Genomic DNA, 18461 nt, shown 5'->3' with positions numbered 1-18461 from the left:
GTAAGATGGGAAGGTGAGTGGGCTGTGGGACAAATGTAATGGATGAGAGTGCCAACACTGAGCAGTGGGAGTGATTGGTTTCAGAATCTCTGATAACGACCAGTTATCTCTGATGACAGGAGATGAGAACATGGAAGAGGAGAAGAAATCGTAGCGGGGGGCTGATAAGGAGCATCAGTCTCTGCTGTGATCAAGTGCATGTGCATGTCTCCTACAGACCATTCAGGTTGAAGGGGGGGCGCATTAGTCTGTCTTCCCAAACGAGATCCTAATCAGGGGAATGAGCTCTTAAGGTTCAAACGCCCTCTGGGCCGACGGACACAAGCTCTTGTCACTTTGCTGTTGTCTTGTAGATCTCAAGATTTACCAGATCGTCTTTACAGAGTCGGAAAATGTAGAATAGATTAGTGTGCAAAAGCAACAGAAGAGAGGAGGAGGGAAACATGTGTGGAAACAAAAGTACTTCTCACTTGCCTTGTAGATCTCAAGATTTCCCTGATCCTAGATCTTCTTCACAGATTTGTAAATCAGCAGTTCATGGATGGATGTGTGAAAATCATTGAAATCAATCATTTGTGCATGAGCTTGTACGACATTGAGTGTGCAGATTATTTTTTCTAAAAGTAAGAAAGTAGCACAAAGCAACAAAAGAGAGACTGAGGGCAAAAAGATTGCTTGTATGAAGTTTTCAGACTTTTAAAACGAAATTCTTCCAAAATAAAGTGTTACAGCACAACAGTGGATTCACATGGGAAGATGTTTAAACCTTTCGAGAGTCTTCAGTGAAGATGAAGTGATGCATCATCATCTGTCTGTTGTGGGTTGAATTCCTCGCTGTAGTTGCGTGCATTGTGCAGACCGCTGCTCCCACACCTCACCTCCATCCGACCTTGCTTCTCAGAATAGGGCTCTTCAGGAACAGAAGGTGTTTTCGATGGAAGATTCCCAAAAGCTGCGTTTCTCCGATCTCTCTCTTTTCAGCTGATCAATAGAAGGAAAGAAGAATAGAAAGTGAAAATCAGGGGAAGGTGGAGGCAGAGGTGGATTTATTTTCTTCTCAAAATACTCGTAATGCGGGACAAACACATTATCCCCACTCCTCCTCCTCCTCGCTCTCGCTTTTCTGCTTTGTACTGAGGCTTTACTTAAGAGAAGCAGCCATTATGTTTTTCTGCCAGCTCTGAAACAACACAGAGGCTCGAACACAGAAGTGTGTGGAGCACTAATGAGGTGAGGAAGATGATGGCTGGATGAAGGCTAATGGTTTTAACAGCAGAGGGAGAGAAAAAAAACAATTTCACTCACTTATACATCAGTGTCATTGAGTTTCATTCTGTGCGTTTCTGCAAAACAACAGCAGCTATAATGTAGCTGGGAAGAAAAAAAAGAGAACAATAGCCGGAGAAAAAAGGAAATGTCAATGTCAGTCAGTTTTTTTTTTCAGAACACGTTTGACGAGAACGGCTTTGTACTTATCGGCATGAGGCACAATATAGCACCTGTGTGTGTATGTACTGTATCTACCGACTTCTTCCACAAATGTCTGTCTGTCTGTATGGGGAACACCGATCTCGTGAACCGTTCATCTTTTTCGGCTTCATTCTTGTTAATCAGATGGAGTTAAACATGTCGTCTCCTACTTCTTCGGATAAACGACAGCAGCTGTCAGCAACTGGGTCAAACTGCTGGTCAAAATCGCTGCCAGATCATTTGACGTAGACATTGACGGGAGTCGTGGGTTCTGATCTCCGTCATGACAGCAACATTCATGGAATCCCTTCCTGTTTGGTTATTTGTCTTCAAGTATAAGCACAACATTCATTTTTCTGCTGCGTTGCTTTATATCGAGTTGAATTACCAAGCTTTTATTTTGAAAAGTTGTGTCGCTGGCTTAAACAGGCCACTGACATATCCGACATGCAATGTATAATAAAATACCACCAGTTAAGTCAATTGTTAATCATTGAAACTTATATTAAACCACACACCTGAACATTTTTAAGCAAAGTCTATATAATCTTTACTATAATTCTCAAATCTGTACTATAAAATCTTCGCTGCAGATAAACCAGGTAGGATGAACACAACGTTTTATAACTTCACTCTGCAGCATAGACGTTGGTAAAGACCTCTGCACACAACAAACATACAAACTAAAAAGTGACAGTGTCTTATAGAGCTGCTTTAGGAGAACCATTCAAAGAGGCGTGTCTAGAAAGGATACTAGTACTTCATCCTATCGTACTTTTTTGTATTGCAAAGCTGAATGTGTCTTATTCTGTGTATTATATAAAGACCAGCCTCTCACTAGAGAACTTTGGGTTCTGAGAGATGATGTTAATTTTTGTGTATTGCACTCGAAACAGTAGCACTAATTGGAAATGAAAATGAAGCACATCTATACAACTTTTTAATCCTCTTATGGATTGTTATTGCTGTTTTTGCACGGAAATAATTTATTCTTATACGGAGGATACTTATCCTAATTGACTCCCTACACGTTGACTCTTAATTGTGACTATGAGCTAATTAATGTTGAATCGTCTTTGATGGAAATTGCTACTTGTGAAAACCGTTTTTTATTACAGCTTGAGTTAATTCAGGTCTTTGCAGGGAAATGTTACTGTGCTGTGATAAAATTCCATTTGCATTCATTTGAAAAGGACAGAATCGGGGGAGGATCCTTGTTTTTAACTCACCAATGTGTCCCACTTTTAAGGAGAAGTGACTTTGAAATCCTATGTTAAAATGGCAGCATTGTGGTTTGGTAGATACGACAGTAAAACAGTCCCCTCAGCCGTATCTCTTCACTAAAGACGGAGCCATTGTGCTGTCACACTTCTCAGCTAAGAAATAACTCTCCTCCCCCTTCCTTCTTTTAACGCCTTTGGTGTGTGAGTGTTTGATTGTCTCTCCTCTCTTCTATTGTGAGATTTATTCTTTCCCGCCTCCAGCTGATTCCACGCGAGCCTCTTTGTCTGTCACTCCGCTCCGCGCGGTTGTATTTTGAGGACGCACGCTCGCAGAAACGATCCCTGAACTGCACAACTGTTGAGGGGGAGGTGTCTTCCTGGCCGCGTCTTGGCGACACAGATACAACACGGTTGACTGCGTTGGCCAATTTGCACATTTAGGTCTCTCAGATTGTGTTTTCTGATCTTTCAGAGCCTGCGTGTGCGTTTGTGTGTGGCCTCACTGCTTGTTTCATTTCAGTCCTGTGTAGCTTTTATCTAAAAGGGAATCCTTAATTAGGAAGTCAGTGTTGCCTGCCTCCTCTGACCTCCAGCTACAGCACAATGTTGTCGTCAGCGCCTCAGGACACAAACCGAGGGCAGAGACTCTCAGCTTCCCCCTTTTTTTTCTTTTTCGCGCCCGGCCTTTTTTTGTTTGGTTATCTCTCGCTTTCCAGTCTCTCCCCAGCGCTGTCCCCTTTTCCTTGTCTTTCATATTTTTGCCCTTTACGCTCGTCGCTCTCTCTTTAATTTCTCCACCCCTTTCTCTTTCCACCACCCCTCCTTCTCTCTCTCGTCTCCTTTCATCATTTTTAGATGTAGTCTAATCATGTTTTACCTTTGGGCCCAGGCAACCTTCAGACTGAACGCTAAGCACAGAGGTAAACATTGAGATACTTTTCTTTGAAGCCCTGCGTCATAAACAATACACTTCCACAATGAGCAGTCCCCAAATGTGGAGGTCCGCAGAGAGAGAGGTTTTTTAATATCGCACCAGAGGGGAGGAATGAAAGACATGCAGCCCCTGCCCGAGGGAGAGGTCCCTGCTTTTTCTCTCATATCCCCTATTTCCTTGTTTCTCTTTCTTTATCTCGCTCTGTCTACTCAGCTGATATTCAGCTTTGGAGGAGCTGCTTGCTTTGCGATATAATGGCTAGAAACCAGAAGGGCCAACAGTCTCCCTGAATTCAATCAGGCTGCACACACTCACAGATATCAGTTCCCTACAGGCTGATCTTTTTTTATTTTTTTTATCAAGATCCATAAATTATTATTGGGAAAACTGCGAAATTGTAGAAAAACAGCCTATCTAGAAATGTAAGAGAAAGCATGAATAATACAAATCCAGGATCCGCCCCCTGTTCCACATCTGCACCCAAATTTGATGGGTTCTTCCCTGACCCATACCGCTTCCTTCCACCAGGTTTTGTGGAAATCTGTTTTGTTGTTTTTGTGTAATCTTGCTTACTATCAAACAAACAAACAAACAAAGGGGGTGAAAACATAACCTCCTTGGCCGAGGTATTCAGGCCCGGAGACGATCGTCAGACAGAGACTGTAAAAGTTCCCTCAGCTGTGTCCTCTGCTCACCCTCACCCAACATCACCCATACCCACAATGCCTCGCAGCAAATAGCCTCGCCATTCATCACCATTATTCACATTTGATTCCTCCCCCCCACAATGAAGCTCTCCTCCTCTATCATCGTCTCTCTTCTTCTTCTTCTTCCGCAGTCCTTTCTACTGCACTTCCTCTTTGTCCCAGTATTCCTCAGCAGTTGATTTGTGAGCCGGCTCCAGCCTCTGTACAGTGACCGTCTTCACATGTAATAATCCCCCCCTCTTCCTGCCGTCCTCTGGGCTCCTCCTGCCCGCTGCATAGTCCTGCTGCCTCTTCCCAGTGTCAGGGACCGGCCTAATTGGTCACTCGCTTGCACAAGAGCTCATCCGCCAGCCCCCCAGCCGGCCTCGCTGCCACCTATTTTCAACACTCTCCACAGAAAACAATCATCTTTCTGTGTCTGCCAGCTTTCTTTGTGTCGTCTATCAGCAGTTTCAGCTTGGCGTCAGTCGTCATGTCAGAGGGAAACTGATGAATAACCACAAGCATACTGTGCGTACATACTGTATCGGCAAAGTTCGAAAAAGTTATGTTTAAAGAAAGAACTTCTGGAAGGAACTGTAAATATAAAAGGTGCCAGAGATCAAAACAGCTGCGTAGTGTTTTCCTCTTTAACGGAGAAAGGTTCAAAACATTGTGTTCTCTCCTTTTAAAATTTGTTTCATGTCTCTTTCATCGGTCGTACCTTTCATTTCACACAAAAAAAACATGAGTTGGTTGAACCCAAGTTTGACGCAAATCCAATTCTTAAAGGAAGAAAGGTTCCGAACTTCAGTTTTGAATGACAGAAGGAGCTGAGGCTGGTTAATGTTTTTATTCTTAGGTCTACATGGAAGGCTACTGGTTCGGCGTACTGGTCTCTTTTATTTGAACAAGTGAAAGCCTCGTTCTCTGCACCTCTCACCGGCTCCACTTGCCCCAATCACGAATATTATAAATACTTAATATTTGTAACCTCTCTTGTTATGCATGTGGTGATAATGGCATTCTGAATATCTTTGCTGCTCACTCATTGATTGTCTCCCATGGTGCGATTCAAGGCTGTCTTCTGAAAAACTTTAGACATTTCAGCTTGTCAGCCTGCCCTCCGGAGCGTATTTGATTAACGTGCTCATTATAGCCAAGGATTAAACACTCACTTATGGCCGTGCCCAGATAAGTGTGTTTGTGTAAACCCTGTAAATGTTTTAAAAGGTGTCAAGCGTATGTTTAAACCATAAAAACGAATAAATCTAAAACATGCAACTCAGAAAACAGGAATTAGTGCTGATTCTTAATTTTCTTGGCCTTCTTGACACGGCCAATTCTCTTGTGTACCCATGAGTTATAACTTTTCACTTTATTGGTGTATAAAATATAAACAATTGTCTGATTATCTGACAACTCATTGTCTCCCACATAACTATAAGAGTGTTGTTTTATTTATATAATACCTTTAATATTCATAACAGAACTTTTGGTCAAGATATATTTGTTTTAATGCAATGTATCAACAGGATATTAAAGCAACTCTTCCTCTTAAAATAAAAGTATGAGGGTTCACTGATTTGTTATATGGAAAATTGTCCCTCCCACTCCTCACCCATAACATCTCTTCTATGCAGTTTTGGTGAGTGGGTACGATCTCCAGTGAGAACAAACTGATAGTCAGCGGCTTAAACCGTCAGAATCAGGCCCGGCATGTTCAAGACTAATGCTGAACCATAGATCAGTTAAAAAGATGTAAAAGTTATTTTTTTTAAACTGCATTTATCTGCAATATCCTGCAGTTTGGTGAATTTGTTACAGCAGCAGCTCTTTGGGCTCAGGAAGCCAGGGATCATGGGTTATATCCACCATTCAGTTATGTTTCACTTCAGTGAGTGGGGCTACACAGTCAGATTCATAGGCTTTGTTTTCTCTGTCGGTGAAAACCACTTTATCACTGGCACAGTGAGCCCGACTGAATGAATCACCACAAGTGGCTGCAGAGGGCGCTGTCCCTCAGTAAAGGTTACATACAGGTGCTTTAACACGAGCAGACACTTGAACTGGAGCTGGATTCATGAAAACTACCCAGATATAGTCAGCGGTGGATGGAAAGTCACAGGTGGAGCTGCCCTGCCACTAAACTTTCTCAGCCAAACTCTTACTTTAGCAACGAAAAGGGCTTTTTAAATAACAGTCTGCCATCTTTTTTGCTGTGTGTGCACGTCTGGTTGTCAGGTTTTAGTCTACAAGGATGAGGTCGTTCTTTTCGGAGTGAAGGTGACAGCTGTGCCCCGATCACTGAGATCACACATAAAGAAACGGACAGATACAGATACACACCAGCAGCCATCCCCCTCCGTATCTTTCCATCTGTCTGCCAGGCTCTGTCTCTCCTCTCTGCTCCCCCGTCTCCTCACAGCTCTCCCTCATTCCACTTATCAGATCAGTAGAGACTGACACGTCTGCGTTCCACAGGGATGGGGGGAGCTTACAGTGTCACAGACCTATAGTTGCTAGGATCTGGCATATCGCGGTGGCAGCTGTACCACAATCTTTGTTTAGATTAGCTGCATGGAAGCTGTCGTTTTTTATCCGTATTTAAAGAAAGGTGGCATTTTCCTCACACACACCTTTGTTACAACCTTGTGTTATTAGCTGTACAAGGAAATTGGTTCATGAAAGAAGACAATGACATCCTCTGAAGCAACTGTACAGAAAGTGAACTGAAATGATCTAACTGGGACAAAATGACTCTTCTCCACAGGGACGACGAGCATGCCCTGATCCTGCAGTACTGCCAGACGCTGGGAGGGGAGGGCTCCCCCTGCAGTCAGCCCCAGAGTCCTGCCCAGATCCTCCAGGCCGTGGAGAGGGAGGAGCGGGGTGAGCTGGAGCGGATCATCGCTCGGCTGGAGGAGGAGCAGAGGTACGGCATTCTATCATGCAAGCGACGTGAGATAACTCAGAGTGACAAGAGGTTGTTCAACACCCAGAGAATAATAAGTATCACTTATGTCCATGGATAATCTCAGATTTCTTCAATATCAATATGAGGTTGAGAAAAGTCCCCTCTATGGAACCTGAATGTTTCAAATACTTCAAATAAATCTGTGTTAATCTTTTCTTTTCTTATTCCCATGCATTGTTTACTCTGCTTCCTGGTGCCATTCGAGTACACATGCTCAATGTCACTCTCCAGTGCCCCCCGTCTGTCTCGCACGCCAACACCTTCCTCGGTTTGATTAGTAAATGGCGATGGCTCAGAGTCAGTGTACGATGTATTGTCGGGGAGATGCTCAGACGGTGGCTCGACTGTGGTGATTTAACACTGATTATCCACGTACGCGGGCGCTCCAGGAGAGCAGAGGGAGGAGGGAGAGAGCGAGCTTTACTGCCAGGCTCATAAATGCCAACTTAAGTAAAGCACTGCAGCTTATGGTTATGCACCGAGAGAGGGGGTGAGGCGGGGAGAGAGGGGAGAGAGGCGAGAGATTCAGCGGGGGGTCTGTCGTTCCATTTCGAACTGAGAAAGGAGAGGAGTCTGTGGTATTTTCACGTGTTCACATTTTCACCCCCCGCACTGTTGAGTCCTTCAGGAATTAAAGAACTAAAAACTATAAAACTAGAATACCTCCTCCAAGGCCAAACTCTCTCTTACATCTCAACACCATAGATGTAGCTGATTGTTTTTACATCAAGATCCATACATCTATTATCTACGCCATTTATCCTTTGAGGGTCGCAGGTGGAGCTGGAGCCAATCCCACCTGCATGCCTTCATTAAACTTTGGGAGAAAACTCACATAAACACGGGGAGAACATGCAAACTCCACAGGGGAGCTGGGATTTGAACTGGGAACCTTCTTGTTGTGACGCTATACTGCTGACCGCAATCTTTCATCAGGATCCATTCAGTATTTTATAGAATTGACCAAAATGTTGAAAGATGGCTTTTCACAAAACCTAAAGAAAAGTGATTAAAAAACAATTCCTGGATTTGCACCTTTAACTGGATCAGCACTCAAAAATAATGAGTTCTTCTCTGGCTCACGGTGCAAAAGGATTCAATACGTCTTGTGAAATCCATCTTACGAACTAGGATGGTACTCAGTAAACAGCATACCTCCATGTATTCCATCAAGCTGCACCAGATTTCACACACTTAGAGATATCAGTTCCCTAAATATGCCTGTTTTTAATCAAGATCCATGAATGATTCCCTGGGAAATCAAAGAAAATGTTGAGAAAAGTTCTATCTTACACTGTAACACTTATATCTCATCCTTCCATTAAGTGTAGTGGGAATCTGTCCAGTGGTTTCTGCATAATCCTGCTAACAAACATGCAAACCAACAAATAGACAGACGGGTGAAAACACACTAACAGTAATGTTGAACCACATATTTGTCACCATAAGATCACACAAGCCCCTCTTGTGCTGTTGGCTGCAGCATGCCCAGCTTTCAGGAAACGTGTTTGAATACAGATGTGGTTGTGTACATACTATCTCTTCTTTATCCTCACTCCCAGGACCCTGCAGAGGGAGTACGAGCAGCTGAAGGAGCAGCATGGCCAGCGAGGGGCCCCCGCCGGCAGCCCCTGGGAGTCGGATGGCTCCTCTGCCCATCCCGATGAGGCCGACCTGCTCGCAGAGGCCAAGCTACTGCGACAACACAAGGGCCGCCTGGAGGCCCGCATGCACATCCTGGAGGAACACAACAAACAGCTGGAGTCTCAGCTCCACCGCCTCCGACAGCTACTGCACCAGGTGACATGACACTTCCACTGATCTGTTGGACAGTTAGTGGCTGAGAGGAGCCACAGATGGATTTTCATAGACTCATACATTGTCATTCCTCGGACAAAAAAAAAAGAGCACCCGGATTTCTCTGGCTGTTGTGGGTTTCACCTTGACAGCTGTAAAATGGAGAGTGGCTGAAATTGGACTCAAAGTGCAGCGGTGACAGAAAACAACCCAGACAAGGACTTAAAACCTCAAGGGGTGCGATCACAGTGACATAAAGGATAGTGATCAGCTGTAGAAGGAGGGCGTCATGAGTGAGCTTTCAAAGCAACAAGGAGGGAGGGAGCGGATATTTGGATTCGAAATCGCACCAATGTGTGTCAAAATTAAAAAGTCGAGATGAACAGCAAATTACCAGCGAAAATGGAATTGATGATTATTACCTATTAGCACACTTACGCCACCGAACCCATCTTTGTATCTTAGTTACATGCAGTTTTAGATAAATACCTATAATTAATGATTTTCCCATGAATATTCCCATAATTAAAGTTTTTGCAGATACACGACAGTGATTTAAAGTTTATCTCTGCCATAATTTGCTTTTTCTTTATTAGACTTGTTCCTGAATAGCATCAGGCCAGTGATCCCAGTTCTTACACACACACACACACACACACACACACACACACACCGGACAGCAGCTGGCAGCGCTGTTTCACTACAACTCGTAAAATATATTGCAAATGCAGAATAACAATAAATTAAAGGGATTCATTCGGTCATCAACATAAACTTGTCCCCTCATTAACACAGACTTCCCCTCAGCCAAAACCTGATAACCCATCCGTTTTCATCCTCAGCTTTTTGTGCCTTTCGAATAACAAAACATGCTCATCAACGCTCAGATTAGATCCTAATCAAATCATTAACATTCCACCGAGGAGCGCGGCATCCATCTCCGGTCCCTCCATCGATAGCTCTCAGATGTGTGTTTGTGTGCAGCCTAATTGCTCACTAAGGGTGGCTTTGCTTCTTCACGGTAGAAAATTGCACAACCTCCCAAAACCAAACAACCGGCGATCCTGACGAATCAGCCTGAGCAAACACCGGAGCCGTTATTGGCTCTGTCTGGTAGATGTGGGGCTGGAAGCACAGTCATAACTCACGACAACTATGGCCTGAGGAAGGCGGCTGAAGTGACTCTGCAGATTTTTAATGGATGAAGAGCAACTTTCTTTTATTATTATTGTGTTTCCTTTTTTTTTCTTTTGGAGGGGGGGGGTGCATTTTTTATGTCTTTATTTGATAGCGGCAATAGGACAGACAGGAAACGAGAGGGACAGAGTGGGGGGATGGCAGTAAACAGTCCGAGCAGCCAGCAGTGAAACAGGGGACCTGCTGCTCGGGGTGTTTGCACCCATAAAGCATGCACCCTGTCCAGGCAGCCATCAGGTCCCCCCCGTTCGCTGCAGATCAACATGGTGCTTCCCAGTCTAAAGCCGCTAAGCTTTGGAATAGTCTCCCAATACGGCTGCTTTCAGAGCTGCACTGAACTCCAGATAATCTCCTGATAATATCCAGAGGGGCTGAATGTGAGAAGGCAAATGTCTGAGTCACATTTCCGTGCCAGTCGCCGAGTGGAAACTCTGAACTCTTGAGTGAGCCCCTGTGAGAATACAGCAGGATGATTGTTGATGTTTTTATCATGCAATGGATGCAAAACTAATAAAAACTAAAATAATATGAATATCAAATATCTTACACGTAGAACACGCAGACGAAAATGTCAACTTGGAAAAACGATTTGTCGAGTTGCCGAAACATTTGATTTCCGCAGCAGCATGTATACGTCACGTCCTGCCTCCTGCACTCAGCCGTCACCCTTCACCTGAACCTCCTGTTGTGAACACTTCATACTCTGAGAATCTCCTGCTGAGTTCTTCATATGCAAAAGGCAAAGTCTGAATAAATGTCCGCCTTCATTAGTTCAGATGTTTTCAGGAGTTCATGTCTGAAAAAGGCTCAAGCTTGAGGACTTTGGACTCTGAAGACTAACTTTAAAATGCAGCTAAAAGCATCAGTTCAGACAGACATTTAGGAAACATATATTTTATGATTAATGTCTCCTCTTTCATATTTGATCTGGTGCCTCGTGTGTTTTGTGATTTTATCCCTTCTGCAGCGAAGCACTTTGTGTGAAAGCTTCCGTATAAATGAAATTGTCTTACTTATTTACCTACACTCTAAATAACAACTTCCGTTGTCTGACATTTGAATCCGGCCCCCAGAGTCCTGACAACACGTCAACACATCTTTCTGTCAACCGCAGCGTTATTGCCAAGCTGCAGAGCAATAACCCCGGCCAGCCTGATGGCACACATTAAAATCCACCCCCCCGAAAGGCTCGCCACAGCCCTGAACCCTGCTATTCTGAGACGAGCCTCCAGACACTGGCTGCGCTCCGGAGACGTTTCCAACATGTTAGCCTTTACTGGCGCTGGGGGGCACCAGGAGATGAAGGAGGAGGAGGAGGAGGAGGAGGAGGAGGAGGAGAACAGGGTTGATGCAAAGAGGGGGCATATTGATTTGGTTTCTTGCTGTGGAAAAAGCTAAAGGGAAGAGGGAATGTGGGATTCTGCCGTAAATGTCAGCGGATCTCAGGTGTTTGCTTCTGTGCACCAGAGCAGCAGAGCGTGTTTTCAAACATTGATCAGTTGTCTTCAATGTTTTAGCTACAAAAAAAAAAAAAAGCCTCATGTCAAATTGATTGTTTTAAAACAGTGTTTTATTACGTTCTGTGGAGTAACTGGGCTTTTTCTGTCTTTCTGCCTTGTTTTATCAGAACTTTCTTATCAGGCGTGACTTGAATCTGAGGTCGTTATTCTGTGTGTTTTTTCCCCAGTTTATTTATAAGTCTGATCTGAGGTCAGTCTGAGGCTGCAGAGCAGGGACGGCACTTTGAACCAAATGAGCAGTGATACAATCTCACCCCTTAAACAAACCCTGATTATCAATATTATTCTTCAGATAATTGAAGGTCGTCTGGATTCACTCTCTGCAACATTAGTGCTCGCTGCACAGATCAGCCTCAGGTGCAAATAAACTTCTCAGCTGCAGGTTTTTGTGCAGAAAACCTGTGGATAGAAAGACAAATACACGTCTTTCATATTTTATTATGGACATAAGAATATTTGTTTTATCTTCAGCCAGGATCAATGATCTTAATTTTAATTTTTCAAGTCATCAGTCCTGTTTGTTTGTTTTTTTCCACAGCTGCACTCACTGAAAATACCTCAGCGTTTTCTCCACAACACTATAAATCCATGAAAATGGTTGTTTGAGTGTGATTCATGCTGTAGCAGGTGAACCTCAGCTTGGGACATTGGCAGAGACATGTTTATGAGAAATGTTGTTGTAGACATGACAGCCTCGTCGTCGCGCCCCCTGGTATTTCCCCGTCTCCGCCTGCCACAGTGACGCACGGCTGATTTTGAAGTTGTCAAGCGGACGCCAGGCGGAATAATTATGTTGAGCTGATGGATTTTTTTCTTTTTTCTCCCTCTGTCTCTCAGCCGGAAGTGGACGCAAGGGTAAACGGAGTGTCCTCTCCCGCCGGACAAGACCGAGGGCCCCTGACTGACAACTCAGGTGAGACACTCAAACCTCAGAGCCACAGAAACACTCATCATTGATCTTGACAGAAGAAGCTCTGTGCTTTGAATTCAGCATTTTAAAGCATCAAGCAGGTGCACTGACAGTTTGACTCTCACACTGTTTCTCTGCAAATTTGGAAACTTGTTGCTCACTGTGGTTTGGCACCTTATCAACGTTCTCTATGGTAACTTAAACTCCCTGTCACCTTAACCCTGTCTGTGTCTGTGTGTGTGTGTAGATGAGCTGCTTGACTCCCACAACAGCAGCTCTGACCTGGCAGATGTAATGGAGCAGATTAACAACTCCTTCCCTGCATGCAGTCGTAAGTTTTCCCGCTCCTCCTCCTCCTCCTCCTCCTCCTCCTCCTCCTCTCTCCCACCGTGTCTCCCCGGCCTCTGAGGGTAGATTTGTGTTTCGCCACAAGGTCGCTTGTCAGCAGAAAAATAGTGCACGTCGCTCCGTTTGACTGTTAATAACTCATCCCTCATAGGGAAAATTCACAAGTGGCGCGTAAGATGTGGATTTAGGCAAGTTTGTACCCTCTTTAAACAGCGATACAAGAAATCGTTTAGTTTCCACCAAATGTAATTCAGTAGCCTTTATTTCAGTTAGAAATAATTTAAAAGGCTCCAATGATTGTTTCGATCAACAACAACTGTCTCTATTAATCTTTGGGACTCTAAAATAAGATACAAAATTAAAAAGCAAATTTTTTACACAGCGATTTCTGAAAACACAAAAGTGACACTGTGTTGATTTGAAGCAAGAGACCGAAAAACCCGGAGATATTTAGTTCACGTCCTAATGTGACAAAGACGAGCAGAAAATCAGGAACTGGAAAAAGTTTTGCATTTTTGCTTGAAACGTGCACGAAGCTGATTGATCAAAGTCCATTAGTTTTCTGTCAATTTACGACTGTTATTGATCAAATAACAAACTTTTTTTAGAACAAATGAAAGTTTAAAGCTTTAATCTTACATTGTACATATTATAATTCATAATAATAAACAGGAATTTGTAGAAGTAGCTTGTGAACAAGGCATCTACTGCATGAAAGTCTTGAGTCCCCAGTTTGTGCACAGCCCGTCACATATTAAATAAAAGACTTCACATTTCATTGCTCATCTACATAGATCATTTTACAGATGGTTGTTTCATTCCTTTTGTATTTAAATGAATTCAGTTCATCAGTTGTCTACTTTGTTTATCCTTGTCGGTATTTTTCATCTCTGACGCTCATCAGGCCGCGATGAGAACGACGTGGCAGCGATAGATGAAATAAAAACAGAGAAACGGGGAGAAACGCAGAAACGTTCCCGATGCAATCAACATCATTTACATTTCAACTATACTCATCCTCCGTCTTTTGATTGTCTCCTTCACTTCCTCTCACTCCTCGTGTCAATCCCTCTCTCTTCTCTTTCTCATCTTTCCCAGTCTCACGCACTCGCCTGCTCTGCCTCACACTGTCACTCAGCTTTGTTTGTAGATGGTGTGTGTGTGTGTGTGTGTGTGTGTGTGTGTGTGTGTGTGTGTGTGTGTGTGTGTGTGCGCGTGTGCGTGCGCGTGTGTGTGTGTGTGATATGTATAAATAAATGGCATCTCTCTCATCTGAGCTCTCTCTCTCTCTCTCATCTGTAGTCATGAATTGAACAGGTCTGGTCTACGCTGATATACAGGCTGCTCTTTACAAACCTGTGTGCTGTGTTCAGGCTCCTCTGCATCGGCACTTTGTGTTTTTGATTCTCCGATAAAATATTTTCTCAACCACAGATTTCAAATAGGGCCCTGAGGTTTTTCTATTATTAATTTATAGTTTTCATATGATCAGGAAAAAAAACTCAGAGTAACCGCATTACTCTTTATAGCAGAGTTTGATGGAATATCCACCTCTGGGGAAGTTGAGTAAAATAAATACAATGATTCAAAAAAAGTGACTCAGAGCCTTTAATTTTTTTTTGTTTAAATTAAAACTCCTATGAGGGCTTTAGTTAAAAATCCATTTAAATCGGGCAGACGCTCCAACGAGCGTTTGGTTATTGCAGCGCTCGGAGGCACGGCGGCACGGCGGCGGCCGAGCAGCACAGAACAGCAGAACGTAGACGGACCCGGAGGCTGATCATTTAGCTCAAACTCATGAAAACAGAGATGAGCTGGTTTCAAGTGTTTAACTGCTCTTTTGTCTCTTTGTTTCATCTCCCACAGCCTCAAGTCTCCCCTCAAGACCACAGGTGAGACCGAGCTCCTCTGCATAACCCAGTAAAGTGAATCAGTCCCAGGAATCAATACGTATTGACTGCTGCTCATATTTTCCCCTTTGATTTTCACTTCCTTCTCCTTCGATGACCATAATGCTCCAGTTTACCGCTTCCAGTATTTTACACCTCTGAACTTAATCTCAGTCAGAGCAAGTTAGGTTATGGCTGAATAGCTTTAATTGCGTGTTTCCATTTCCGAGAAGACAGCTATGTTTTCTTCCTCATCTGCACTCACCCCCCCACCCCCTCCTCCTCCTCCTCACCAAGCTCCTAATGGACTGTAACAGACGTGAGGGACTGACTCGTATTCACCACCTTTCAGACGGCCATTACTCTGTCTGAGCTTGTGATGTTAACAGACAGTGATGTCTTTCAGACAAACGAGGCAGCTTCACCTTTTGCTCTTTGTGTACCAACGCTCTGTGGATCCTCTTGAACCCAAACACACTATTGTACTTCAGTGTGTGTAGGATTCAGGAGGATTTATCGGCAGAAATGCAACAAAATATTTATTATTATCTTTTTTGACTTGAGAATAACCTAAAACCAAGAATCGATGGATTTCCATTACTTTAGAATGAGCCCTTCAGCTTCTCCTCTGTATATAAAGATGGATGACATAACAAAAGTGAAGGCAGATCGTCTTGATCACCCCCTGGTGGCTGGCTGCAGTATAGGGCATAAATCCTGCCTCTTCCATGTTAATGGATGGGATTTGGGCCAAACAATAAAGTCAAAGTACATACACACAAATACATTTTTCTCAAATATTTTGTTCATCCTTTTAGGTTTTAGTGTTCATGTTTCTAGTTTAAGAAACGTTAAGTTCTGTTTAAATGAGTTGTTGGATGCTAAGTGAAATGTCATGATTGACAGCTGAGACTCACTCGCCGATTGGTCGGCTGAATCTTGATACGACAATATGCCGCCATCAGTATCTGAGATATTTTACCTTCCTCTTTGTACAGTTGGAGGAAGTAGAGACGCGTCGTCCATCTTTATATACTGTGGTTCTCCTAAATGCTTGGAAGAGGAGGATGACGTTGGTTGCAATATGCGACTTCACCACTAGATGCCACTAAATCCTGGAGACTTGGCTTTTAAACTGTGTAACTTTATTTTGATCCAATATGACGATTGTGTCTTTGTGTTCTGTTTTACAGGTGATGTGAGGACCACACAGGATGACGTGTGTGTGTGAATGCACACGTGTGTGTGTGTGTGTGTGTGTGTGTGTGTGTGTGTGTGTGTGTGTGTGTGTGTGTGTGTGTGTGTGTGTGTGTGTGTGTGTGTGTGTGTGTGCGTGCGTGTCTGTGAGTGCGTGCGTGTCTGTGAGTGTGTGTCTGTGAGTGTGTGTGTGTAGTGAGTGCTGGAGGAGACAGGAACATTCCCAAACAAACAACCCCCCCAAGACCCTGAATCCCAAAGACGCACAGGACCGGACAACTTAACTACTTTTACCACCTTGTCTTGTACTATGCAAATTGTACATTTTATGAACTGTAGACTGTACCTGAATTTGGTTCGACATTTGTCAGTGATTTGTTTAGATAAGCAGAAGAGTATATGGCACAGGGCTTTGTATAGTGAAACCTGCTTCTTGTTTTTCAGAGGGTGGTTTGGGGTTTGTCTTTTGTTCTTGTTAAGTTTTGCCTTCACTGGGAATCAAACTGTTACATGTTTTTATGTCATTCCACTGCTTGGAACCCTCCAGCCCCGAGTCGCCATTAGCCACAGATTTTATTCCATATTTGGGAGCACACACACGGTCACTGAGTCATAACGTTCAGTGGCTGAAAGGATGGTTTTTAAGGCTGTCACAAGTGTCTGCTTTATTTTAAAGATCTATCTCGTAGCATGCTTGATATCGAGTTCCCCTTTAAAGCGTCGACATGCCGACAGACTTTGTGTTGACTGCGATTTGTTAATGTAAAGTTTACCCCTTCTGTGCCTATACAGTTTGTCCGTTCCACGTGCGGAAGACGAGATGAGAGTTGAGGAATTTAAAGTGGGACTGTGTACAAAGAGAGAGAGAGAGACCTTTTTGGAAAATGTAGATTTAAATCTCAAGTTGTTCTGAATCCGGGGTTCGTTCCGAGGCCCCGTCGTCATTATGTAGAATAGTTTGTTTTTTTAAATAAAGATATATGTTGAGAAATCAGAGGAAAGCCATGATTGCCTTGCTACCTCAGACTCATAGACACAGTTTTGTTTTTGTGGTTCGTTGTTTTAAAAAACAGTCGTGATCATTTACACAAACATGAACAACCTGGTTTAGCGCCCTACGCTTTTAGCTCACTGTATCTGTGTACACTGCGACGAGGAGGTACCAAGTTTGAAGTTCTTACTGTATCACCATGAGTCTGTGGCCTGCTGAAGCGAAGCCGCCCGCGACCATGAGCGTCACTCTACCTGTTGTTGGTTTTTCCACTGGCCTTCTAGCACTGGTCCCTCACCGCGGCGTGTTGTTGTGCTATATGCTATCCTGTAAAACTTGTGAGACTGAACAACACTACTTTAACCTCCTCTGGCTGTAGACTGATGATGATGATGATGATGATGATGATGATGATGATGATGCAATGGTGATGATGATGTAGATGGTGGTGGTGGTAGTTTTTAATGATGATTACAATCATGATGAACCCAACCGTGGCAGAACTGTGTCGTTTCTCCTGAGGTATGTAAAATAGATTGACCACACTACATGTAATATGGCTATGTTGTTTTATTCTAAATAAAATTTTTATAACAAGTACGTTTTCCCCCCTCAGCTGTTATTTATTTATTTCACTCTTACACACACACACAGACACACACACACTGAGCAGAGCTGCTCGCCTCCTGAATTTAGAAGCAGGAGGTTTGAGGAATGTAAACTCCATTAGTGCCGACTCCTCAGCGTCGCCCAGCCAGGAGCGGAACATTATTATTTATCAAAAGACCTCGTGCAGTGAGAGGTTGGATCATTATTACATGTTTGCTGTGAGCGCGCTGAGCTGCACCTGAAAACCCAAATGAATGATGAAGGGTAATTATCCTCTCCTCTTTTCACTCAACTCTCTTTCAAACCATAACAAATACCTGCTTTCATTCAAGCAGCATTACTCGCAGTGACGTCGCATTGATTATTCTTAAAGATTAAAGGTATTTACCTCGGTCTTGCGTGGCTGCGTCGCCTGTTGGAGGTTTTAGATCAAATCTGACAGCGCGAGTCTCTTCAGTGTAAAATCAGCTCATTATAGCAACCAGTCAGATTAACATGTCTTAAGACTCCAGTTGTTAGACCGCACCAATATAACATTGTTTGTTCCCTTCCTTTAACTTCTCCTTCCCAAGTTCATTTTCAGATTTTGTTGGTCAGAGGTCAAGGTCACTGTTTCCTTCTTACCTTGTGAACGCAATATCTCAGGAACGCCTCCAGCGAATTCGTAAAAACTTGTCACAAACATTTGTTTGGACTCACAGATGAGCCCATTC

General features: G+C 43.5%; 1 protein-coding gene across 5 annotated transcripts in view; it reads left to right on the top strand.

Annotated features, from left to right (window-relative positions):
• The window catches only part of utrn (utrophin), a 174061-nt gene extending 156322 nt beyond the window's left edge, over positions 1 to 17739 (top strand). For all 5 annotated transcript variants that reach the window (XM_035143484.2, XM_035143485.2, XM_035143482.2 and 2 more), the window contains 6 exons: positions 7087 to 7248; positions 8853 to 9090; positions 12642 to 12717; positions 12962 to 13045; positions 14929 to 14954; positions 16145 to 17739. In XM_035143484.2, the coding sequence (XP_034999375.2) occupies positions 7087 to 7248; positions 8853 to 9090; positions 12642 to 12717; positions 12962 to 13045; positions 14929 to 14954; positions 16145 to 16153 (595 nt within the window). In that variant the 3' untranslated portion in view covers positions 16154 to 17739. The remainder of the gene's footprint in view (positions 1 to 7086; positions 7249 to 8852; positions 9091 to 12641; positions 12718 to 12961; positions 13046 to 14928; positions 14955 to 16144) is intronic.
• The last annotated feature ends 722 nt before the right edge of the window (positions 17740 to 18461 follow it).

Source organism: Hippoglossus stenolepis, chromosome 20, assembly GCF_022539355.2.
Source record: "Hippoglossus stenolepis isolate QCI-W04-F060 chromosome 20, HSTE1.2, whole genome shotgun sequence".
NCBI classification, from domain to species: Eukaryota; Metazoa; Chordata; class Actinopteri; order Pleuronectiformes; family Pleuronectidae; genus Hippoglossus; species Hippoglossus stenolepis.
The sequence above is the reverse complement of the archived record's forward strand: the minus strand, read 5'-3'. Positions and strand labels throughout refer to the sequence as shown.